Here is a 27868-nt window from a genome sequence, read left to right as displayed (position 1 = left end):
CACTGGTATCGTCATTCTTGTATTGACGTTTTCACAGTATAGATTGATACATTTGTACTATACAGGGATATAATACTGGACAGAAGTTTCTTTGATAATTTGGGTACGTTATTTATGGATCACCTTCGTCTCAGCACTGGCACTGGCCACGTGGCATATTTCACGACCATGCGAACTGGTGCCTTTGGTTTGCATGTCGCACCACATTCAATCCAGGGAGAGCAATCACTTTTTGCTGACTACATGCAGACTTCCAGTAATTCAAAGCGAAGACACTCCTCAAAGGCTAGTTAGTCATACGGGAAAGCATCATCTCATCAATGAGCACTGATATCCATCAGGCCCCCATTTGTATGATTGGTCTTCATAATGCTCCTCATTTCGATGCACACGCATGCAACTGTCGACGTAGACAACCTTATGTCTCATGGTTGGACCGGGTGTGGTCATGCTGTAACGTTATGGGGCTGTAAATAACTGAGGTTAATTGTACCTGTGTTTGATCAGCTGGCTTTCCGTTTTGATTGCATTAAGAAGTTGGAGAAACGGACACTTTCATATGTTTTATTAAGTGATCACATTTGTTGATGTTGAGTAAGGCAGCTGGGAATACCATGCAGAAAAATGTCCCTGATCACATCTTAAACAAAATGTTCATTGTGAGCTGCAACAGGTTTCACAAGGATGAAGTGTTCCGCAATTTATTATGTTGTTCTGTTACAGAAGACAAAGTTGGACAGCACCGGGCAGCCTAGTGTAACTTCGGATGGAAACTAATTTTGTACATACACCTTTTACGATTTATTACCAAAGGAAGCACATCATGAATGAGTTTCTCATATTTCCATCAATTTACTGGGCGCATTGGGTTATCCTGAAAAAAGAGAAGGAAATCCAATGAGATGCCAATGAGATGCCAATGAGATGCCATGAGGGTTATCCTGAAAAAAGAGAAGGAAATCCAGTGAGATGCTATATGTCATCTGTGCTGTATAAGTGAAATAGCACTTTACTCTGCTCACTGCATTTGTCCATCCTGAACATTGTTCGATATAGACAGACAATGCAGAAACCATGGATCTTGTTTTTTTGTCCACCCACAATAATCCCTGATGACTTAGGTGTAATCATGACTGTCAGACCTAGCAAGGTTGCTTGCATAGAAACAGTTGTATGCCTACCAGTTACACCGGTATTTCTTCACTTACAATTTTTTGTGCAATCTGTGGGATTTATGCGCTTATATAAACGGTTCTGTGTAGCATTTTCTGGTGTGGTATTTAGCGTGCTGCATCATCTTAAGCATTTGCTATTTAACACCAAATCCGCTTTTTTAAATCAGCAGAATATAGCAGTTATTTTAATTATCAACTGCCGGCAGAAAAAAAATTAGGGAATTTCAGTCACAAGCAAAATAGAGTTTAGAAAAAACATTTAGGTAGCTTGGCGTGAGTGACTAGGTAGCTATTGTTTCACCGCCAAAGACCGAGAGACGTATTCGCGTTCAGTCCGGAGAACCAAATATTTCAACCAGAAGAACTCAGCAAATGAAAATAGCTCCACAACATTTTTGCTGTATCTGCAGCAAATAAAATGAAATATTTGACAACAAACGTTTGATGCCAGATACTTCGAGGTAAACATCTTAAACACCACTCCATTCGTTGCCTTTCTAGTCTTCAGCCCACTCAGGGCGATAATTGTATTTCGATTGTTCAAGCCGTTCTAAAGTGGTTGGTAAACCCGAACAACGAGACATTCGCACACAAAATCTTTCCGTTTTGTACCTAACCCTTGGTTAAATTCTGGGTCAGCCGTTTGGCACGTATTATTTCACTTGTGTGAATGGGTTTCTAATTGGGACTGGCATTTTTGTCTATCAATACTGGCCCAAATTCCCAACAAGCTTGAATCACGCTACCCAACCACAAAAGTTGATTAAAATGCTTTCACGATTAGCAGGTGCTTATCAAGAAATAGGTGTGAACATTTAGTTTTTTAGACGGTCAGGAACGCGGTAGAGTCTTTCGTCTAGCTTCAGTTCGTTTATTAGGAAAACTGAGGGTGGTATTGTTCATGGAATAGGTTCTGACCCGGTTCACAAGTTGCATCTGAACTACAGGAAACATTCAGGGCTAGCGGACATAAACCGTTAGGCTCTAAGAGACAAGAATATCGGTTGGCTTCGTATTATAGTAAAATGGATAAGATGATTCTGATTATGGAAGGCTGTGTTTAATGAAATACATTCATCTGCAAATTAAGTTAGTTTTCAAGTTGAACTCAACTTAATCTCTCCTGTATAATATTCTCCAATTGAATGTGCTGCAAAAAGTTCGCCTCCTGTTTCACTTGGTATGATGTTAGAGATATTGCAGATTTTTTTATCAAGAAGACCACTCACGAGGTTGCTAAAGACTCTTCGAATGCTTAAGTTTCTTCTCCCAGTAAGAAATCAATTTGTCACGTGCGGCATGCTGAGTACGTCGGATTACAAGCGATTGCAACGCAAAAGTTGATGGTGTGTATGAAGAGCACTGCCGACATTCTTGGAAAACAAGGATAGGTAATAACTTATTCAGGATAATATTTTAAATGTTTCAGTCATTCATGGGGGCTTGATCACCAATGATGAAACGAACCAAGCGCTCAGTTAGATCGGACCAGGTCACAAAAGCATCAGTGAAAAAATACTCACATGCGTCAAGCGTGCAGTCCCACTGCTAGCAGTCGTCCTAGAGTGGCCGGTGAGCACTAAAAATTAAAACCATTTATCATCATTGAAGGTGATATCATATCGCAGTCGTTCAGAAACGCTGGATCAAAGTGGACTCCGTGGAACCCATTCAGACGGTGGTATTCGTGTTCATTAAAACAAAAGATGAATTTAGCACGCTGATTGTCTTTATCAAGGATAAGCCGTTCGCAGCCAGGCTTCCTTAGAATTTGAAGCAAGTAAGATGAAAGATGTCCTCGAAATAATTGCTTTTCGATACCATATGGTCACATGCGAAATAAATGTCACAAATTAGCCTCATCCAAACGTATAGTATCAAAAAAAGTTGAATTCGTGTTCAATTAAAAGATCAAGCATAAATAGTTTCCGGGCTCTAGACCTGTTTCTTGAGCCCCAAGAAAGACTCAGTCCTGAGTGGGTTGTGTATTTGATTCATCAACCTTATCCGCGGTATCCAAAGGTAATTATTTTGGATAATTTAAAAGGATAATTTAAGCTGCTAACCTGAAAGCTTATATCCGATTTTGACAGAACATTCTGGCATACGTAAGCAATATATTTATCCGTCTTCGAGAGATTTGTGCTACTCATTCTAAGATGAGAATAGTGAGAAAAAATAATTTCCCAGGGGCCGAAAGTGCTGAATTGCTTCACTGAAATGTATCCCCCTCTAGCATTCATTCTCGTAACCACCTATATATGTATATTAAATGTGTGTTTGATATTTTTATTAACATTCCAGTCAACGACATGTTGAGAAGTAGACAAACGTCTGCAGATCCTTGGATACAAAGAAGTCGAGCTCATGATTACCAAGCTTGTGGTCTTCAGCAGCGCAGGACTGTTGACTGATGGACTTATAGAATCCCGAAAAGTGCATTGTAGACCACATCGACGTTATTTCTAAGTACCCGTAGCTTGGGCGCATTTGCTGATTACTGTTATTGCACCCTTCCGTGTATATCTGGTAAACAGATTGCCCATTCAATTGAGAGTCCATCGCTTATTCTGTCTGTATCTTCTCCAATCATTCGTTTTCCATCCGGGGAAGTCTGTGATAAAATACTTAAGGCAGCCACTTACAACAATGGATAGAAGGAAGCAGTCTAGAAGCCAGACATTCAGAAGTGACGAGGCCTGCAAAAAATCGCGCGACTTCAATCAGGAGAACTTTAAATTTCATTCATCTGTATGTCGCTTCACTAATGATCGTCAGTTCAGCATTAGCGTTGGGTATGAGAGGTTGGTCCAGTTTTATCCATTGGTAATATTTCCGTTCATTTGAGCATGCTTGCTAAGCTATATGGGTCGAAAATTTTGGCACAATCTCAGAAAATTACCGTTCACATACCATGGGGGAACGAAACGTGTGGCGAACGCAAGTACAGCAAGCCAGAGTTTTCCAGCGTGATGCGTCATGTGCCACCAAATCACCTCAGGGTAGTCAGACGGAAATACGATTACAAAAGCGGAGGTAATAGCTATTCAACTGGACACAACGAATTCTTATCGTCGAAAATGCTCTCGTGAGCACTAACCCTGTCTTGGCCAGTAAACCACAGCGCTTAATTGAGAGTTGATCGGTTGAGTGATTTAAACAACCAATTTTTAGCGCACACCTAACCACCTAAGTTATTTTATATGCTATAGGCGCATTTTACAGTTGAGACTTCATCGAAAACAACGCTCCGTATTATGCGATAAAATGGGCACACTCAACCTTACTTTTCCGAGCCTCTGAGCACATCACAAACTGACTGGTGCAAGTGCTGTTAGGATCGAAATGCACTACTCACAGGTCAAACCAAAACTCAAGTTCATCGGTTGCAAAAGGTTAATTTATCGACCATCTGGTAGGCCCCACAAATTACTTCCAATTTCTGTCGCGAAACCCGAAACCCATGTTACCGACAGTTTCTGACACCATGTCAATTAATTACTTATTAGCTAGTGCTGTCCACGAAAATATTGTAGTGGTCACCGTAACACTAATTTCAAACAAAGCGTGAACTGTACCTTCCATAACCATCGGTTTACGTCTTGCTAGCTGCTGAAGATAGTGAAAGGCCTGTTAACCCATCGCGAAATATGTCGCCACTGTGTGACAAGTGAATAGAAGAAATTCAGTGTTTTAAACGGGTTATTTTTGAAACGCCTACCGGTTGTTTGCACATCTACGTCACACACCCTGGGATGATTGCTTTTGGGATTAAAAGAATCTAATGCCGATCCGTAGGCAAATGGAACCGGATACAATATCGGTGGCCAAGGTGTATTTGCACAAGTGCGACTGTAGATCATGGAATGATATGTAAATTGAATAAAATGACAACAGTCATCCGGAAGACCGTGTACCAATTCCCTAGCTTGATTAGAATAGTTTCAGAACGGAGTAGAACCTGACTAAACAGCGAGTGGTCAAGGCACCACGGTACCACCACTGACGAAACCACACATTGTCCCTATTCCGATGAAAGTCAGGGTGAATCTTATCGCCAGACTTGTCGGGAAAATAAATTGTGGTTAAATTGCGTAACTTGAGGTAAATGCCGTCCAATCTTGGCTAAACTACTAGATTCTCCCATTGGATGCTGATTTATTTATCATCCACAGCGGACGGCAAACAATACATCTTCGAAAATTTTGTCATTGTTCGACAATCAAATTCAAGAATTTCTTGGCCGACCAAAGGAAATTTTACGATAAGTAGTCCAGGCTTCGATATGTTTACTACTCTTTAACTGATAGGCAATTTTTAACTCCTGCCGTCAACTGTGCACACAGACAAGTGCGTTATTCCATCCAACTAATACAGTAGATTCTGATATGCTGTCAAAAAATTGTAAACGGTTAAGGTTTATGAATGAATTGGAAACGTGGATTGTAAGGCCTGCTTAAGGTCTGAGTGCGTGAGGTGGAAACAAAAAAGGTTCTTTGACACGTTTAGATATCTTTTATTGTTTGGTGAATAAACTGAGATTGAACACCTGTAAATGACTGGCTAAAACAGTCGTGTGACGAATTGATTAATTCATTGTGGAGAGCAACCCTGCTCCAGCAAGAATGAGTAAGTCTACAAATTATCTGAGATATTTGTATCACTCAAGTAAACGTTTGACACTGGATATATTTCAAATAATTTTGTGATGAAACGCAACAGAATTTGTGGTGGCCTGCGCAATTCTTTGTGTGCTGTCACTGGTACTCACACAGTATACCTCTCAATTCTCTTTCATTAATGTAGTCAACTATATATACTCATATATAGTCCAATTCTTCAAATTCACAGTGACTGGAAAGGCGGAGAACGGTATCGCAACTTTATTTCCTTAGGTTTATTGTGCTCGTCACTTCAGTAAAATTTCACTTTTGAACATTTTTTTCAAGAAACCTCTGTGAAAAAAAATTCTGACGTGATCTGACAGAGATATCAAATATCTAAGCAAGAATCGATGTCAAGAAGGCTGTCTTATTAAATTCTTCAGTGTTCACATCAAAATTGGTTGTGCATTTGCGCTGTGGATTTATGTAGAGACCCATGCTGAGTGTTTTTTAGATAGTTGCTGAACGAGTGGCCGTAGTTTGGTAGGAAAAGGGCAAAAAATACTTTCAGAGGGTTCAACTGTGGTGTGTTTGTCCACCAGTAATTGGAACCAAGGCGAGCGTTACATTAGACATGCTCAGCAAGCAAGCGTTCGGGATTTTGGAATTTGTTTTGAAAAGTGTTCCTTCGACGTTGGTCCTTGTTTACAAACATGAACGCTCTGGAATAAGAGATTACGTATCAGGAAGGTATTTTTTACTCGGAGCTCTTGTGTATATAGTGTGGCTTTTCATCTGAAAGTAGATTAACATGAACAGTAAGCAGCCGGAATAAGTAGCGGTTTCTATCTTATAGTGTTCGCGTAAATCGGAATCAAGGCCACACAAGTGCTAAGCCATAATCAGGTTCAAATGCAAATTTCTATCAGCTGTTCACTTACAAAAGTTAACTACCGCCTGTCATTCAGAATGTTTTGCCTGAGAATTTATAAAGTTCAGTGGAATCCATTTGATTCTCAAGACATCGTTTCAGGGATTAAGGAACTCAGGCTAAGTTGCCGACTAAGTGGACACCCTTGCTCCTGCTAAACTATGGCCTAATTCAGAAACACACTTCGAGTGAATAAATATAATCTTTCATATGACTGTCTGATGACCCTGTTCATATGCGTTGCACAGCAGTTCTGCATCATACTTACTGACACACATGATACTCAAGACCATGCTATAGAGATTTCTTGAATGAACTGTGGTTCGACCTTCCTGATGCGGGTTCAATTAAATCAAAAAGCGGCCTTTCAATTCTGTTAGGACGAAAATCATACCACACGCCACTCTGTAACACAATTTATCGGTCAGCGTAACATTTTTACTTGTCATCATCTGAGGACGGAGAACCTAATCAGAACAATTAGCCTTGCCCCTGAAACGGAGTGCACCACTACTTTGGGTTACATTATTGGTATAAACAGGTATTGTTACACGCGGATTTTGTAAGTCGTCCAGAGAGGGATTTCCTAGGATGTGTTTAATATCCCCACTAGTGTCAAAGATTGCAGTTAGACAAGCGGTCGTTCCACTGCATTTCTACGGAGCGTCACATCCATAGAATATTGACCAATTGAAGAATTGCAACAAATCACTTACACATTTCAGGACGTCTTCTTTAGCGTTGACTTTAGGTGTTTTGAGTGGCTAGTGCATTTTAACAAGTGATGACAGGAGGAATCTGAGTGACAGTAAAATTCCTTCCTTAGCAGAAATCTGACTTGACTTTTTCACACGCACTTCCGTCTCTAGTACATATAATAAGTTTTCAAGAGCCAGCGGATCGTTGATGGAATCAGGAAGTCTCAGCATTCTCAAGGAATGAACTTACAATTCCTTCACTCAACAGACAAGCCCAAATTCTAATGTCACAAGATATGAGATTTTTAGCTAAGTTAACATATACAATCACAGTCCAATACACACGATAAAGAAGGCAAGTGCCAGATAGATGTCCAGTTCCTTGAAACCGTTAGCACCAGCGATCCAACGCGGATGAGACAACTAGAGAACCGACCGTTTTGTTCAGTATTTTTGACAGCATTTTTTCCTAAATGGCACAATCCAGTCAGTCAGAAACACTCTCAGTGATTAGCTGTCCACAATTCTACAACATTAAGATATCCACAGGTATTCTGACGCTAGCAAAAGACTCCTTGGGTTAACTCAGCTCTCACTGAAAACAAGAAAAAGAGTGAATATACGCCGATTGCAATTTGAGTTGCAAGTAAATTAAAATAGAAAGTAGTAGACTTGTAAAATCATTTTAAGAGGAAGTCAGGAAAATTAATAGCCGTTCAGCTGGGTAGATCCGTCACCCAAATTTCATCCAGGGTCATCAGAAGCGGTTTCCAACATCTCCAAGAATTGGCAAAAGCTACTGCCGGAAGACGTCGACTTAATGGCAGCTTCCTCCAACTGCTGATATTTGTAAACGCATGGACACTGATAACTTTGGTCGAGCTAGATTGCCCCTTCCCATCTGTCGTAATAAGGTGTTGACAGTTGAGGGCATTCAGATTAGGGGCCCTTAAACTGGATGGGGACCATCTGACCCTAACGAAATATCATCATTCCAAATGAGGGTGTTACCGCCATAATTGCACCCTGGTCAACCTCAGGCGCTTTTCAGAAACCCATGTGGAATACCTGATCCTTTTATTCTATGTTGATTATCAGCATTAATTTGTCAGAGGGCAGAAAATCCAAAAGTCTGATTGAGTTGTAGGTCATTAAACTGGAAAATACTCTATCAGATGCCCTGGGAAAATTGATGAAGTTTAAAGCGGATTTCATCATTCTCAACTATTTCTTGTATAAGCGTTTTTCCGCTCGAATCTAACTAAAACCCGTAAACTTTCATCCCCATTGCGTTTGAGACAAATGATTTCATCCGCGTACCGTAGCCTATAATTTACTTGCTAATCGTGAACATGAAGAAGCTAACTTGTAGTGTCTACAGAGGTCAGGCACTGAGTTTTTCACTCTCCTTTTCATCAAGTACGGGTGTTTTCTGTCTGCTTGTTCTACGAGAAATGAACAAATATAATGCATTTGTCTAAGTTAAAGAATGGAATAGATAATCAGTCGTTATCTCAGGCCAAATAAAACAGCCGAATTGGTGTTGACGATTGCGTTTTAGAATATCCGTGGTACAGAATCCCGATGAATTACCTGACTCTCTACACGTGCTGTCAATGCGACATCTGAGTCAGTATTTACTTCATTATCATATACTTGTATATGTGACTGGTTGGGGTCATTGTTATGGCCTCTGCTGGTATGGATTTTCAAGAAACGTCATAAAACATTCCTGTTCAATCTAACGCGTCATATCTAATGAATTGTTTATTTAAATGACTACAACTAAGATACGATCAAGTCGGACGGGCCATTTGCTGGGAATATATCGCCGTTTCAATTCAATGACGTTTAGTGTTGCCACAGAAATAAACTCTCTGTAAAATGCTCATGGATAAGCGCCTTGGAATAAGTCCTATGAGACTTCTCCATTTTGTTTTAGGAGGCGCGGCCCGGAAATATAATTACTGAGAGTAGCAAAGTGATGAAAAAAGACATGCTTCGAAAACTAGCTAGAACGAGATAATAAACTATAGCCTTAGCAGCTTCGAGGAGAAATCCAGCATCGATAACTCACACCTGATAGAGCTCTTCACCCTTTCTACATAGTTTTAAACTGTGAGCTACTTGAGAGCTCAAGGGTCGTGGATAACGGTATAACGGGTCGGTATAGGATCAACAGCACAGGGCTTTTAAAGCCTACTTTCTTTGCTTCGATTTCATGTAGCTTCAAGTTGCTACTCTCTGTTTTCCAGTTTACCGACCCTTTTACCCTTATATAGAATCATAAAACGCCAGTCTCAAAATAGCCAGATAGCTTCAGGGATAATATCTCCAGATAACTCTCCAGCGATGCACGTCATTACTACAGAAAGGCACGTCATTTACTGCTGAGCCGTCCCGTTTCCTCAAAACCTCATTTCAAAAGAACTGTTACCTCATAAGTCTCCGGATGCGCATCCGTCTGAAAACTGCAAGGGTCGTGGCTAAAGTTCCAGTTAGTGTCTGTGATGGGTATTTGAAGCTGAATTGTGCAGACGGAGATGTACCTTATCTCGCAAACTACAATGTTCCGCAAAACGTAGAGTGTTACTTGCCATGAAAAAAGATGAATCTAACCAATCTTCAGCGGTGAAATGAAGCGTTTTAAATGCTGACCAACAAAACGCTAAGCACGTAGGATTATGGGAAAGAAGAGATCTCCAAACAACTCGTTATCCGTTTCGTTTTCCTGGAGCTCATCAGATGGTATACCTAATTCGCGAACGCCCAGTAATCTTGTTTCTCACTTGAGTGTTTACGGACAGACGCCTGATTTCTCCTCCGATATCAAGTTAACGAAATCAGAATAAGTGGCTCTAGAGGGACTCTTAGCCACTGCGAATAAATCACAGGTTCATTATGGGCTAATTAGCTGAAATGAAGTGATTTGCCCATAAGAGTTTGGAACTTGGTAGAAAACAAAAAGCCGGTTGAAAAACACGGAGGTAAGTATGGATATGAAGCAAAAAAATTTCCTAAAGAAAAGTATTCGGGAATTTGCAGGTGTGTCTGGTGTTTTTAAGAATACTACCACATGTAACAGGTTTTTGACGAGCAGCCGTTTGCACACTAAGCATTGAAATGCGCCATGTAGGATTAATTCCTGTCTAACACTCGGAGAATCGATGGACTTGCAACCTATTTTCCTACGATGTTAAGTACGCAAACGGATGAGCTGCTGCTTGGCACCTAGACATGAACCTGGACTGAAAACAGCATATGTTTCTTTCAAGAAAAAGTTTTGTGTGTCTAATGAGATTGAATTCGGATGTTACCCAATAAAAACAAGTAATGCAAAAAGGGGGAATTTGTTTTTTCCAAGTACGATTGTTTTCGGGATGTTTTTTATGTGCGTTAGTTGTACTGGTTTTCACAGCTGTCTGTAATTATTCGGCATCTAAATTAGAAAAAAGTTGTGAAAGGTTTTTAGTAAACAGCACCGCGGTCTACTTTTCGCATCGCGTTTGATCAATGTCAATAAAGCTGTTTCCTACTTAGATTCGTATGCTTTCGTGCAAACGTATTCTCACTTGTCTCTGCTTATCTCATTCGCTCCATTAGACAGGTAGTCGGGCAAGTGATTGGCAAGGAACCCAGAATCCTCAAATTGAATCCCTTTTTGGGGAATATGCACCTTTAGCTCTAAACTTTATACTATGATGGATTATCTATGAGTTTTGGATGTCGAGAGAAATCGGCGTGGAAACTTTAAGTCAGCATTTTGTCAGTGACCTTCATAAGTAAACAATGCATTATACATATTAAATAATATTCAAGTTTACGAGGAATTGTATATTTTTCGGAAAATCCATTTATATTTGCATTCAAATTGACACGCTGATTTATCAGACACTAAATTCAACCCATGCTGCCATTCTCACGCTATATAGTCAGACAGCACAAAACTTTTCCAGCATTTTGTTTGGCTAAGGTATTTGGCAATCTGTGTTTATTCCTCATAGACTGCACCACTTTGAAGTCGTACAGATCCAGTGTCTGCCATCACGAACCGCCAAAATACTTGATAGTGTGGGGGGTGTAGGGGATTGTCCGATCCTTTGTGCCATCTGCTAACAGCGAATCGAGAAAAAAGCAGTGCGTGTCGGTGAACACCTGTGCAGGTTACCTAATCTCATTTGGACAAGTCTGAATGCGGGTATGAACACGTGCAAGACGGTGTGCATTCTGCGTGTCGCATATGTGGATTAAGCTGGTAAGGCAGAAAGTAAATTGGAGTATATGAATATTCTGTGCAATATGCTGGTCCGTAGTTGAATAATCCGTCTCACTGGACATACGGAAACCAAAAATCATGCAAAAGTATTCAATCTCACGTCAATTCATCATTTGTCCATTCTGATCTAGACATTATAATGGGCGCATCAAAATTTCGCAGGAAGATTACCAGAGCCCGGTTTATGCCAGCGTTTTGATTTGGGTTTTCTTTGGGTAGATATATTTCCCTCTGAACTGAATAGTTCGCACTGTTCTCGTTATGTCTGTATTTTTGTGATAGGCAGATAGCTGACCTTCGAGAAACTGAGGTTTTAAAATCATGAGAACAAAGAAGGTGGCGAACAAAGCTTGTTTTCTGTGATTGTCCCTCTTGGCTAATACATCACAAATTTATTTGGTACCAGAATTCACGTGGAAAAGTTTAAGAAAAAGTTTAAGAGCACATAAACTTTAGAGAAACAGAAATCAAATGCAGTTGGAGTTGGATGAGGGGTAGTTCAACGGGTCACGGAATCAGGTGAGTGACGTCAATGTCAGACAGAATAGTGGGACCGGATATTTCGTAGACCAGTTCAGGTTCAGATGTCGCACAAGCTTCCTTTGGATGCAAACTTGCGGATCCGGCAGTCGGATCGTACCAGCCGTAATTGCTTCAGTGGTACCTGATATATGAAGTTGAAGGCTTGCTCCTTGTCTATGAAATGACTGTTTTCGGCCAAATGTGATGCAGTCGGGCCTTAGCCGGGTTGCTTCCTACTACCATTCAGAGATACGGGATTGCGTTTTCGCATTCTGTCCGATAAAGGCCTTGTCGTACGACCAACGTATGATGCTCCGTAAGAGGATAAATCACTTGTATCTTACTGTCACATGAATGTTTGGTCATTTTGGAAGAGATTTAGGGATCGATTTACTGGTTCATGATTGACCTAATTGAACTTTTGTCGGTGGATTTAGTGGGATGAATTCGTGTCTGGTCTGTGGACAAAGAAATCGTCTGGGCCATTAAATGCTCATTTGCGGTCAGTTGCAAGTGGTTGCTGAATTTGTAGAATACGCTCTATCACACCCGTTGGAAAAGTTTACTCATTTATCGCCGCATTTCTTCTGGTGAGTCCACACCCAATTGGGGATTCATTCAACTTGTGTTTTTCTCTAATTAGGGCCTATCAACAGCACACATCCTCGGCCGCGTCTGGCCTGAAGCCTTTGGTACCTGGCGTACAGGCATAGTGTGTTACTACAGTTCACGAGCACAAGTTGGACATACCTGGATTGTGCCTTATGAATGGACGTCACTTTTCACATTTAGGCCTTGGAACTAGTCCAGTCAGCTTTTCAAAATCCAACTGAGTAAGTGTCCCGCTAGTGTAGGCCTGGTGACCCGCTTGTTACGTGGCGCCAATGAGACTTAAAACATACCAGATGGTTTTATATTCGTTTCTTAATGCGCACTAATTCAATTGTGCTTAGAGAGCGCTGGTGTAGTAGCTGCAAAATTTTCCCCTGGCATGTCGAATTGTCTCGAGTTTAATTTCAGACAAGATGAACTTTACTGGGAGCGGTACTCGGGCTCACTCCTGCCCTTTTTTCGGTACAAACCCACCAGAATACCTGCGTTTACTTTTATCTCCAAAGGAAAACATACTGATGCACATCGATTTTTTTCGAATGCGAAATATTTACATGTTTACTAAACAAAGATTAAACCATATTTTCCAAATACCCATATTTGCCAATTCTCTTGTTTATCGTATCTCAAGTCTATTTATCGAAAAGAATGTCATAATACGGATTTGTACCTAACCAACAAGGGTGCGCCAAATTTAGCAAAATAGAGAGATAAATGTTGATCGATAAAGAAGAAACAGCGTAGACTCAACCAAGCTACCACAACAAATTACGCGGTTCACCTTGTTTTCCACGATAAACCGAATTCTTTTTCCTTATTGTTCAATCCCAGCATGCGAATGCTAAAATGTAAGGTACAGAAAGTTGATCACGCACAAATCCGGACGCATTTTTCGCATGGATTGAGCCAAGAAATCGCATCCTCTCTCTCGGTTCGTGCAAACTAGCATTTTACAAGTAACTGCTTACAAGCAACAACAGTCATCTAACACAAAGATAGGCCTGATGGTATTTTTCCGCCCGTTGAAATAATCAGCCCACGGAATGCTCAGTTCTTCAGCAATTATCTGATTCAAGTGTTCGTCAAATTCGACCTAACCGCCTACACCTATTGCATTGTAATTGATAGTAAAAACTGATCGATGACTTATTACGTACTTCTCTCATAAGTACTTATGTCTTGATATTAAAAAATAAGTTTCTTTGCACTAACTTATTGGACAAATTTGCTTGTGCCATAATATCATATCGACGGCTCGAAATTAGCGCCCAGTGCAAATTTTCAAACTACCGACATGTTTAAGCACAGATGAGCGTTGAACTCATTTTCCGTGGAAAAATACCAATTCAATTAACCCCCTAATTCGCCACATCAGACCCAGCTTATCTGCCTTTATCATCATCACTGTTTTTCAAAGTCCGACTATGTAATTTCAAGGCGACACGACAATGGGTTTGTTCGCCACAGCACACCTGTTTTGGGGTTGCCTACAACAGTGTACGTTGTAGTCATTTCTGGCGCATAAAATGCACATGTTTTACCAGTAGCCTGGGGTGTTGCAAATCCATATCAACGTTACTGGACATGCCATTACGATGTCAGAACAGGTGCGGACGACAAATTCGAAAAAATAATTCAAACTACTTGAATTCATGGTAGTTGAGTCCTGCTACATCTGTTTTTATTGTTCCATTAACCGAGCCTTATTTATGGGCTGGTGACTTGTACGAGTTGGCTAAATTGGCACTAAACACGAATCTAGGGTAATGTGTGGTCACATCATAGCCTTGGTCCAATCGTTCCCAAATGTTTATCAGCAAATGGTGATCCATTATTCAGCGGATGCTGTACAGGGTCTCCAATGTTATTTTTTGTTACCAAAATTACGCATTACCACAACTTTCTGGCCCTATTCTGTTAAAAGTCCGACGTGTTAAACGGTTGAAACAATTCGGAAGACCAATTCAAATGCGTAGAGAAAAGTGTCATCACAGACAAGAGTTGAATGTGAACGTTACGGTGTAGCAGTCGAAATATGAATATCTGGTAAAGTATGAGTGTGTTGGTCTTTTAATAGAAGAACAGAGAGCATTTGCCAGCATACCAATTCGTAGATTATTAGTAGGAAGAAGTTGAACATGGTGCCGGAGACGTTGACAGTGACAGTCAGATGGACACTGACTGGGACTTAAAGGAATGATTACGATGTCAATTTTCAGGTGGCGTTGAAGAGGTTGAGGTTTCTATAGCCATTCGGTGTAAATTTCGGGATTGGGATATTGGTCGACCTAATTTGTGAGCGAAAGTTTCCTGAGGGATGTTGACGTATAAGTCTATCGAATTTCATTCACTTGTGTCACGAGGAATACGATTCACACAGACTTTTCCAGTGGTTTTAGTGAGTCCCACTAGGCTTGCCAAATTTTTCTTCAATGTTTCCAGAATGTGTTGAAATAGGCACCAAGTAACCTAGTGAGTATCTACCTAGGAGGAAAAAATCTATCAACGACAATGGACAATGTGTGCCTGGGAGTACCAAACATATTTCCACAAGATGTTTGTGGGAAAATATTGGCACGGAGTCACTCATTACATTTGGGAAAAACGAAACCCTGGGTCGCCCTCCAAATCTCTTTTGTCGGAAAGCTTGTAAGCCTTGAAGTAATCACATTGGAAGCAGACATTCTGTTGTAGCAATTTTGATTCAAAATATTGCATACCCATTTATCTGACCCAGCCCATAATCAATGGTTATTCAGTGTAAACAATTAGAGATATTGACTTGTACGTTATTTAGTGTGTCAACAGTAGATCTTTGACGTCCGGGCGGCTGTCCAACCCTGTTTAGTCGTTTACGACCTTCAAGGGGTAATAATGGTTGGATATGCAACAAATGTTTTTGTTTACACGTATTAAAGTGTTGCTTGGATACCCATGCTATTGTTAGTAGAGAACTTCACAAAATCCATATTTCGATTGGCAGTTGGCTGGTGTCTCTAACAAACTAACGCTAACAAATCCGGCAGTTCAGCGACAATCGTCCGTGCAAACATAGTACTTCGAATTTAGCTGATGCTCTCTTGTGCACGAATTGAGACAATAAAAGGTTACGTATCTATAAGGCACAGTTGATTTAGGGTCTCGCGTGAAGATAAATAGGGAATTAGCGAATATATATTCATCTGCAAACTAATTTGGTTCTTTCGAGTGACTCACCTGGAACCCAGCTGAATCTCTCGTTTATGATGTTCTCAGGCAACTGAATGTGCTGCACCAGGCCGCCTCATGTTTCAGTCGCTACGATATTTGAAACATCGCGATACATGTGTATTTGTAATGTACTACTCATAAGGTTGCTGAAAATCAATCAGCAGCACACGACCGGTTTCGCCCTTCTTGGGGCTCATCAGGTAGGCGCAGTCCCCGGGTTTCCGTCAACCTTATGTTCTACTTGAAACCAAATTGCACGAAATTAGCGAATATACACTCATCTGCAAACTAATTTTGTTCTTTTGAGAGACTCACCTGGAACCCAGCTGAATCTCTCTTTTATGATGTATCTTCTTTTATGATGCGCCTACCTGATGAGCTCCAAGAAGGGCGAAACCGGTCGTGGGCTGTCGATGGATTTTCAGCAACCTTATGAGTAGTACATTACAAATATAAATAGGGAATGTTTAGCAATGTATCCTTGCCCATTTTCAAGTTCAGATGAAATTATTTGTTCCGTTGATCAGTGCAGGTCGTGATTACCATCCGATAGGCTCTCTAGCAGACGAAGGACGCTATTAAATATTACCTAGCAAAATGTTTTGAGGCATGTAACTTACGGCCACGGATCAGCCATGGGCTTATGATGGAAGGAAAAAAGAGCGATTAAATACCATCCTTTTTATGGATACCTCATGTTGAAAATTAAGATTGCTGTGCTTCTAAACACACAGGTAAACGGATTACTCGTTATGTAAAGCTTTATCCTAGTTGAAGGAATTACCGGAAGTAACGAGGTCACGAGCAACCACACACCTTATGAGTCCTCCTTTATTAGCAGTGGCACTTTTCTAGTTTGAATAGGAAGCGGATATTATAAGAAATGCAAGAGGAAGATTAACTCTGGAGTTCTATCAAATTTGCGTAAAATTTCACAGCTACTCTGCACCCCTATGGGAGGGACTGACTCAGTTCATACCTCCTGAAAAGCAAGCAGAACGGATTATCAATGCAAGTGAAAGAGACTTTGAACTAAGAATTTACTAAGTGAAGAACGCGCAAATTAAAAAAACGAGGCGGAATTGCCAGTGCATGAACTTTAGTGTAGCCAAAGCGTACACCACCTCAATGAATTCTGCCACATCGCGTGACAAAGTAAATTACTTTCGAAATTAATAAAAGTAAGGAGGAATCGCAGTTCATTTCTATGTGCTGTGCAGCAGTTAAAATTAAGCTTACAGGTCAAGTGCTCACAGATGTTTTTATCTCGAATTTAACATGCAATCAAGCCCATCTGCGGAACTTCGAAAAGGAGTCGAATCACGGTTTCGCCTCACGAATTGTCGCACTCTGGATACTTGGTCTGTGGAAAACAACAAAACTGCTCCAAATGACTGCTCCACAGCGGACCTGTGAATCAAACACGGGGTTGTTCCCCAGTCACAGCATCGTAGAAAGTCCTCCAGACGGAAAGCTTTCCCCTGGGGGAACCATGACTGGGTTCCCCTTCATTTGAACTACTAGTGCTGCAGGCTGATAACTTATATTTGTGCAGAGTGTAAAAGTTAGCTGCCAAGAAAACGGAATGCTCGCTGTTCTACTACAATAGTGTTAGAGTTTTACGAAGATTTTTCAGCAACCTTATGAGTAGTTTTCTTCATTAAAATATACTACGTTATCTCGAATATCGTACCAGCTGAAACATGAGGCGGCCTCTGTGTGGCACATTCAGTTGTAGAACACCATAAACGGGAGGTTCAGTTGAGTCCCTTGTGACAACCAAATTGATTTCTCGAGAACACCAAGGATAGATTTATGAAACCCGCTACCTTAGTAATTCCTCCATCAATCCGGACTGAGTGTCTCCCTTAGTTGTTTTACCGGTGGCCTTGAGGCTGAAAACAATGTTTCTGTTTCGAACGTTTTGATCACCATATATATATATATATATATATTATACAAACTAGATGGGTTTAAATAATATATCATTGCAGCTCTTTTAACTGCCTACCTTTCATGCTTTTTGGTGGTAAACGAATATTATCTTGGGAGCCTTTTCATGTTCTGCAGTCCTATCCTAATTCTATCACAGACAGATCGCGAGCTGTCAGTAGCATGCTGTAAATTGTATTATTGTTGTATTACTGTGCGAGAAATTTAAGCTGTCTTTAAATCTACTTATACATGATACGCATTGTTTTGCATCCAAAATGATTTTGAAATATATGACTGAGAAAATCAGGGGTTTGTTTGAACCACTCGTCTCAGACCGAAGTGTAAGCTTTTACAGTTGTTAATAACTTTACAAAGGAGCATAGCTTACTTCTATTGTTATGCCGATGATTCTAAATTGTAGCCAGCACGATTGTTGATCTAGCAGCCTTTGGTCTTTCACGATTACTGCACCTTCAGGAAAGGATTACCCAATCTTACCATTAAGTGAGCTACTCAGTAGTGCATAGTAATAGCGTTGCTGGAAGTCAAACTCTGGTCTTTTGATTTGCGAACCAACGTACCACCAATGTTGTCACAGGGCCATCCGAATGTCGCAAGGCACTCAGGTGTAAAAGAGCACTATTTTATGTCCGAATGCAGCCGAAATAGTAACCGCTTTCATATGATCACACGAAACCTTCCAAAAGTCCGGTACCTTCCATAGTTCCGCATGATGGCACGTCCTGACAGGCAAATAAGTTGGTCCAAATGGCCATGCCAATTTGTTGACAACAAAGATAGGTAGGTGATCTGGTCAAGTCTATACCCTTAACGTGAATTTTATAGGCTGAGTAGATTTAGGACACTACATCAGTGCAGAATTCCTATTGAAAACCAACACCACCATTCATCTCACAAAACTCGGGCGGATTCGATCCTATGACGTCTAACCGAGTAGACGAACGGGCATTAGAACTTTAAATATTTCTTAGCCTGCAAGCTTAAATGTCCCTCATTTCAACTACCAACCGCAACAGCTACCACGTCTTCGTTTGCGGCGTCCAGTGAATCAAATTAACCATCAAAGTCCTAAAATACACGCAATTCTGGGCACCTTTCAAGTTACTTATCACAACTGTGTTAAGCAACTTACTTACTTCATCCACTTAATCTAAGAACAGTTTTCTTTTAAAAATTGTTACAAAGTGGTTCCTAACAGTGCAACTGCCACGCGAAAGCCAAATGCCATACAAGTTAGTTGATTTTGAAGGGGCTATGTGCTGAGCCAATGTTAGTTAACACTGATCTCCAGACATGTGTTAACTTACTTCAAAGAGGGGTAATTAAATAACATTGTACTCTTGTTTTCAGTTATGGTGATATGGTGCCCTCAACAATACTGGGGAAAATTGTTGGTAGCGTGTGTTCCCTGTGTGGGGTTCTGGTAATCGCTCTCCCGGTTCCAGTAATTGTCTCCAACTTTTCAAGAATCTACCAACAGAATCAAAGAGCAGATGGACGAGCAATGAGGCGGGTAAGTTTTAATCGGCGGTTGAATGCTTTTGCCTTTTGTAAATGGAATGACCAGTAACACTAACCCACTTAAAATTCAGACAGCATAGGGTGGCATTAGTTACTGTAACCGAATGTTTTTGTCACTTTACACATTGTTACCGCAGACATTGCAGTAGGCTTCCCGTTTTACAAAACAAGGTTATTTCATTGCGATTATCAGTAGATGGATGAAGCTGTTGAATCATGGGTCGGTGCACTTCTGTGATGTATCCTGTTAAATTCTGTGGCTCAGTAGCTTTCGAGGTGCGCAGTATCAGCTTTTGCTTTTGCACTTATTTTGCGACACACCGAAAAGGCGTCCATCGTCTTCTTTCCAAACATCTCACTGGAAAATATCTGTACATTCACCTAGACAAACAGCAAACCGTGTGCAATACGACCCTGGTGCAGCTGCATCCCCTAGTTGCACAGCAGTCGTGGAATGATTCTTGGAAAAAAGACTTACATAAGAATGCTGACAGAACATGTTTAGGCCATGGCGGGAGGTGTCCCAAAATTACCCAGCTTTTCACATTCCATGTTGTTTGACTGCCACGCTCTTCACCGTAACACAGAAGATAATTCGCAAGCACTTATCAAAGCTGACAAGGCCAAATAAACCGCAAAAGTTACGCAGTGAATTCCCAGGACTCAAAGAAATCACGCCTTTATCTTTTTGAATATCACTCTGTAATTATTTTTTTCATCAGTTGCAAGTTCCAGTGATGACAGTCAGCTTATACGCAGCTTACTGAAGAGATTTCTATTACTCAGTTTCCGAAATAGCCAGGTTTTAGCTGTGGTGATTGTAAGTGAAACATAAAAGTAGCAATGTCTTCTCACGTTAAAGGTAAATAATAGACACCTGAAACACGGTAAATACAATTTTAAGGCAGCAGTGCAATCTGTAGACTAAGAAACTAGTTTGGTTTCACTGTATTCATCCCATGAGACCTTTAGTAGACGGCGGTGCTCTAATTTGTGACATTTCCGTTAATTTTTTCCAGCGCATACAACTGGAAAACATGGTGAGGGAACACCATGAACGTGTAAGGCGTCTTACAGCCCGAAGACTCTCGGAGAGCAGTTCTACTGCATCTCCAATCCGGACTTCATTCGTGAAAGAAGGACGGTTGACCTTATGAAAATGCACCCATAGAGCGCTAACGTGGCTCTTTTCTCGGATGTGACAGAAAGGAAAATCCACCACTGTGTTCATCGTGATATTGCTTATCCCGGAGTAATATATTATCTGTAGACAACCACTCGTCCAGTTGCCAGATTAAACGGAAATTTATACTCGTAGACCACAAAATGAAATACTGCACCGCGTGATTTTCTGTGTATGATAACTTCCAGCATATTTTTTTCACATGAAGAATATACTGAATTTTTCAAAATAATGCACCGTTGTTTTATGCGGACCGGTGAGATAAAAAGACAGGTGTTCATGTTTGACACATGAAAACATGAGTGTTGAGGTTCTGGGGGATCGACATGAATGTTATGTTGATCTAGTGTAAAAGTATGGGTCGCTGACAGTCAACTTGTACAAGCAGTTATTTTAAGCATAAATGTTGCTGCTTACTAGGCAAGATAAGGAATCGTAGTTTTCTTTTCTTAATTATAAATGTAAGGCAACCGTTCTGACTCACTCCTAACGAAATCACAAGACCAGTTGCAAAGTGGACGCATGCGCAAACTGGCACTCTGATCTTTGAGCTGGATGTTTGACGTTCTTGAACCTGGAGCCATCAAATCATGTATCCATACCACGGAATTAAAAGTCCTTGTTGAATCATACTGCCCGAAAAAAACGGAAGCACAGTTTCTCTAATTGTCACGGTATTGAAACCTATTTGGTGACCGAACGGTTCCTTTGAAATAGTTGGTCAATCCAGAAGTAGGATAAGTGTAATTTCCGGCCAGTAAGTGTTGCTTCCGATCAAAAGTGATATACCGGTATAATCTCCGATCCCTCCCAAATTAAGTGTGTTGCACAACTACCTCCAGTATGAAACCGTGCAAGCGTTTCCAGAAAAAGCCAGGTAGCACACCGGCAGGGTGACAGCGGATAACCCATTGGCACCCCATTAACTCTGGTGTAAATGATGCATCCACCCTTCGGATGAACATATCAGGCGGATAATAATGATAAAATGAAGCAAACGTATTTGGTCTTCAGAAGAGTGGGCTTGTAAACTGGCGGCCTGCAAGACCGATTTTGTTGAGACCTGCGCGTTTGCATGTTGTGGTAGCCCAAATAATTGAGGATGTACCGAAGAGTTTCAACTCCTGGATTACTCGCTTGTTTTCCAGTATTTAAGTGTTTCGTGTTCCAAAACGTTTCACTTTATCTTAGATAGATGATTTTTCTGCCATTCCATTGGGTGTAGGGTTCTTCCGTAACCTAAAATGGTTGATCGTCTGAGGCAGACACGTTTCCTGTCGGGCTTACATTGTGGCCAGGGTCTTACGTGCAGCATAGATTTCGTCCCTGCGCAAGCTCCCTGCGGTTACCTAAAATGGCCGTTTGATGTTGATCACTGTTTCTAGGAATATTAATAGGAAAAGGATGAAGTCACAACTTCAGTGTTCCTTGCCCTGCATCTCAGGGAAGTCGTTTAGCAGTACGTAATGATTATCTTCTCATTCAGGTCACGTGTTTTACCTGTAACCGATAGCTGGATACTTCTCAAGCTCCAATAGAGCAAGCATGATTTCTTGATTACCAAGCAACGCAAATTTTATATTGTTTATATCCGTACATTTTCCTGTATCTGCGTATCAACACGTGCCTTCATGCACACAGTTCCAAAGAACCACTGGCGCCCTGATACACTCGACCGAAATTCTATAGATCTTAGGATCATTCTTATCTCAGGCGGTAACAGTAATTATCCCGACGTACCAAAATTATTTCTGCAAATTTTGCAACGCGTTCACCTATGGCAGAGCCAAAATTCAGCTGTTTTAATGCAATTAAGGGACACCTTACTACCCAGATGTCTAAACTTCATTGTTAACAGCCCAGGTGCATCGTAAGAGCACCAGAAAGATGCTAATACAGCCACCTGTTCGCTCTTTTTTCTGCTCCCGTCAACTTCATTTAAATTATCAAAACACACCATAAACTTCAGTTTCCAAGAAATCTGGAATTCAGGTTGGTCTGACGTTAGGTGACCTAAAATCTTACTGAATTTCTAAGTTTTGTGAACCAGTCCTGTGGTTACTTCTCTGATTCGATTAAAATCCGACTCTGAGAGGAACACTACACTAGCAATGCAGACGAAGTCAATCCGCGACTGTCCGAATTCAAAAATAGGTCGTTATTGACGTGGACCAGCACTGACTGGTTCACCAAGTTCTCAACTTGAGCCAAATAAGGTCCTGTTCATGGTGATAGTAAACCACTGGCGTGGTAATTGGTTGGAGGAAACAGACAACGTCCATTGAATTCCAGGAATAATTGGCAAGGCAACAAAAATTAGTTGGTAAAAAGTAACGTAAACAAAAATCTGGATAGGTTGTCTGCGTACGGTTCGAAGAAATTCGCATGGCTGGCGTAACTTTTACACGACGGTCAGTCCATAAGTTGTGAAAAGAGGCGGCTGACTATCAAATGTGTAAAATACATTGTGTTGGATTACGGATACCCTGAAATGAACTTAATTTGTATTAGGTTTTTATTTAACTAACTGACGTTTCACAGTATGCAGAAGGATATTTCCCAAATTCTCTAAGCATACAACCCAACCTTATCGCACATGTGCTTAGAAAATCTGTCAGATTGCGCCTACCGTCCATATATGAACGTGAGAATTAGAGCAAACATTGTTTCTTCAGCTGCTCACTCTTACTTAGGTTTAGTCCCGTTTGACAAGGCACCATCTGCTTAGGGTTTCAATGGAAAAAACCATAGGCTCCACCCTGGACGTGCCTCACGCACATCATAAAATGATTCATCCTGACGCACAGAGCTCAACTCGTTAAAATAATCAATGTACAACAAATTACTTGTAGGAGATAGGGCTTCGGATGAGTTAAGGCATTTCAATGATATAACAAGCTTTTCTGAAGCAGTTTCAATTCGACTATCGAGGCATCTTGTAGGAAACGGTCAAAACAGGTGAACATTGATGACGTATACCTGTCCATTAATGAGCCACATTTGGGGACTATCAATTACTTACCTTCTTTCTAACAACGTTGCACTATCATAACAGATGGACGTTTGCTTGCTTGCGTAGTCGTTGTCTTACTAACTATGAATCACACCGTCACTATTGGAGTTCCCTAGCAAAACCAAGTTCCTATGCAAATGAGAGTAATTGTCAACTACGTTACTGTTTCCTAGGGGTAAATCATGTTTCATCAAGCGTGTTCTTCGCATAGGCGTTTAATCCCTAAATACAGTTGCGATTTAGCACATTAATGATGACACTCCCTAGTTTGAGGACTGAGTTATGAACTCCGTCTCAAAATGTTCCTGCTGGCAATTCATGTTCTCGTCTAAGAATTTAGGTTTTGTGAATTTTTATTGAAATAACTGGATTATATGAGCCTGCCCATCAAATATGCCTGATTACCGGTTACTTCTGAATGGCTGGACCAGAGAGATGCTCTGTACGGCTTTAATGCTTTCTGACCTGATGAAGTTCCGCACGGAGACTGACGTAACGGCATAGGTTTGTCTTAGTTAGAGACTGACTATGATCTAAGTTCTCGTTCCCCTACAGGCACACTTAGTCCGCACTATCCTCGAGAAAATTGATATTGAAAATTTACGTTTGAAAATGCCGATTTTTAAGAATTTATCGATTTGTTGATGAAATTCTTCGCCTGGTTGTCGATACATATGTCCGAAGATGATTCATATAGATGAACGATCCTTATAGAGTGATATATTATTCCAGCGAGAGGAAATTTTTCGCGGTAACTTAGGACTTTTGTCTTCAACAATTACAGGTTGGTGGATAAAAATTGTTGCGATTGCCAGGACTCTTCACGTTTGAAAACTTGGGTCCGGGATGATAAAAATTCTGACATAATCACACAAAGTCATGTAATTTTGCGACACTTGGCTACTTCCATCACGATATATTTGAGGAATAGGAATCTGCTGAGTTAGCAGTTGTTTTGCGCCAAATTGGATGTGGGGCGTAAAGATATGAAAAGAATTTGAAACTTGATACACGTAGCGGTTATAGACTGGAAACAAACAAAGGAAGGTCTAGTTTACAAGGCGTAGGTTCAGCAGTGACAGTAAAAATACCATGACGAGGTAGGGGATAGGCGAAATTCTGTCGTTTTTTTCCCAAGCGCCTAACATGGGCGGACGACAGCACTACGTTTTTAGGCTCCAGGGCTTTGAGCGTTATTTACGTGCACAGAAAGATGAAGATGTCCTATCTAACTATTTGCGTCTGCACGTGCCTTTATTCCTGTGTATAGCTGTCTTTGACAGAAGTGCTGCGTATCGGGAGCAAGAAACGTAAGTTACGCCACACTTCAGTGACGATGATATTTTTAACTTCTGAGGTCATCAGAGCTGAATTCCAATAGAATCCAAACCTTATTTCTGGCGCATAACTGACAGGTCTTCTAAGGAGTACGTTCTTAGGAAGTCATCGGGCTAACCGCCTGATCTCAAAAATCTGTGTAGATAAGAAGATTCTGATGAATGCACGCCATGACAACAGTATCTAGTTAAATAAATCGACAGGGAATTATGCGAAGTTGCACGCTAGTTGATAGGTTCGAAGATCAACCACCAATAAGCCCACTAGAGCTACCAATATTTCTTACAATAACAATGACTTTGAGGTTGACATGCCTAAAAACAGTTTGAACGTTGACAAGTCTACGTCACGGGTGCGGTTAGACTAATATTTGTATATGCGCACAATCGTATGAGAAAATACGGAAGAATAGTCATTGAACATACGAGGCCCTGCAAGCGAACAATAGGATCTGAACCATTCACGAAGCGAATAGATATTAAAAAAAGTAGTATTTGCCGCCGGAAAGAAAACTTTCCTCTAAAATAAATTTTCCTGGTTGGTAAGTAACTGGGAGAAAAGAACTAACCACGTTACTCTTAACTAGGCAAGCCAGTTCCAAACTAGGTGCAAAGATCAACGACTGTCTAACAAACCGCTAATGAATGCATCCACAAAAAATATCGTGTACTCCCGTCTTCAATTTTGTTTCTCTTCAAGTTTTCTTTAATTCGATATTTTACACTGTCCGTGTTACTCTTTAATTTTGCATTGATGTGGCTATTTGACAGTAGATTGTTCCCTTAATTCATTCTTTGGGTATCGTTCGATGATTGTTTGCGTAAATCCGTTTCACCTTGCTGATGCAGCAGATGGGGCGTTCGCATTTGATTTTTCAGTTTCATATGGTAGTTATTTCACCTTGCTGATGCAGCAGATGGGGCGTTCGCAATTTGATGTTCAGTTTTCATAATGGTAGTTAGTCTACACATGCTGTGTGCATAATATGGGAGATGACGAATAAAGTTCCTCTATTACATGAGATTTTCTTTGAAAATCCCATCCAAGGAATTAGTATGCGCTGATAGCTTTCAAAAGCGTTTTTCCGGTCGGAAGTTTGCCCGGCAAACGCTTAAAAAACATTAAGGCTTCTTACTATGAAAACAAGCACTGCTTCCTCTTTTAGCCGTTCAGCACGCATTCGGTGTTTCGACATCTGTCGTCTTCGTAGTCAAAGTTGTCGTATGACATTTATTGTGCATTTCCAGTTTGAAAAACGTAACTCCGGAACACCCTTAAACATAAAATCAATTTCCTGCAATTGAGTTTTTAATTCAGCAATACAGTCGGCCGTTTGCTCAGACAGTTGATCACATGGTATTTAAAAAAATGTTGAGCTTTATAATTTATACTTGACTATATTTCGTGGAAGCTTGGTTCCACAAAAAAGAGTAAAATCAAGCGGATTATATGGTAAGTATGCCTGGTCGCCACAAACAAATCGTCCACAGCGACACTGTAACTGATACTTAAATCCGTCAGGTTATAACACCTAAGTTGTGGCTCTTATTGCACGGAGCGCTAAAATATGTCAGGTGAGTGATGAACCGAGTCTTTCTAAGTATAGTCCAGAGCAAGCCGTAGAAGCTGAACGCTAAGTGATGGGTAGTTGTATTTACTAAGTTCGCCGCGCAACTCCCACACTTTCCCACGTTTTTCTCTTGTGATAAAACAGGGACACACTTCGGAAAATTTTTTACGGGTGTTGTTCAATAATGATAAAAAGTGCGTTACTCTCGCTGAAATCGACCTCAACTACTCTGCCAGTCAATTTGATTCATTTATGCTGATAGAACAGTACAAATTATGATGAGCATGGTAGAGGAGTTAAGGAAAGAGATATGGTTAATAATGTTGGTGTTTTAGGACGAACCACATTTTTGTTCATCGTTATATTTAGATGATGAATTATAAAATCCCTTTACGCTTTATTTCATGTCAGCCAATTTAAAGCAGGTTAGCTGGTAGCCGACAAATCAATATTATTGCTTGTATCAGGCGTACTGCTTCATATAATTGAAAGAGTCATATACCCACCCAAAATGTAGCTGTAAAACTGTACTTCTATCTGTAAATCAATGTAATAGGAAACCCAACTTTTATTACCAGTATATTTACGTTTTTTGCACCGATAACAAAGATAACCAGTTCTACGGAAAAATTATATGATACATCAAAAAATAAATTAATCCATATAATTAACATCTTAGATGAAAAATGTCATTCTCAGCAAGAATTTTGAGGATCCCGAAGGAATCATTGTATCAAATAACCTATTTTACGAATTGGTTGGAGGCTATGCACTTAATTTTACGGGAATATTTGCCCCAAAGTTTTGCCTATCTAAATTTCAACATCTTTGCTACGATCAGATCAGCTCGAAAGATATAGATACCTCATTGGAATTGCCAGTCAACAATGATAAAGTAACATGATACTTACTGTCCGCTCAGAGGTGAATATAAGGCCACGCATAAAATTTAAAGAATAAAGTCGGGGGCAAGCGCGAAAAGGCCAGTCAAAAGCATCCAGCCTGCCCAAACTCCATGAGATGCAATAGGCATTAGTAACATTTCATGCTTATGTGTGAGGTATCTGCGTCGTGTCAACTCCTCTGAGCTTCAGTGTTACACCAAACCTCTCATAGTATAACAGGATTAGTGTTACGAGATAAAGCCCGCTAACGCGCAGTCAAGGTAGTAACGGATAACCCAGTGGCATTTCACTAATTCAGTGGTTGATGATTTCCCTTCGAGAATGATCATTAGAAAAGATGAGCACTAAGCTCAG

At 40.6% G+C, this 27868-nt stretch overlaps 1 protein-coding gene across 1 annotated transcript in view; it reads left to right on the top strand.

Moving 5' to 3' along the window:
* The window catches only part of T265_00104 (hypothetical protein), a gene marked incomplete at both ends in the record, with an annotated part of 55477 nt that extends 34601 nt beyond the window's left edge, over positions 1 to 20876 (top strand). Inside the window, 2 exons of the mRNA XM_009163761.1 lie at positions 19335 to 19497; positions 20525 to 20876. Of these exons, the coding sequence (XP_009162025.1) occupies positions 19335 to 19497; positions 20525 to 20662 (301 nt within the window). The remainder of the gene's footprint in view (positions 1 to 19334; positions 19498 to 20524) is intronic.
* Positions 20877 to 27868: the final 6992 nt, after the last annotated feature.

Source organism: Opisthorchis viverrini, assembly GCF_000715545.1.
Source record: "Opisthorchis viverrini unplaced genomic scaffold opera_v5_1, whole genome shotgun sequence".
NCBI lineage: Eukaryota > Metazoa > Platyhelminthes > Trematoda > Opisthorchiida > Opisthorchiidae > Opisthorchis > Opisthorchis viverrini.
Note: the sequence above shows the minus strand (reverse complement) of the source record. Positions and strands in the feature narration are given on the sequence as shown.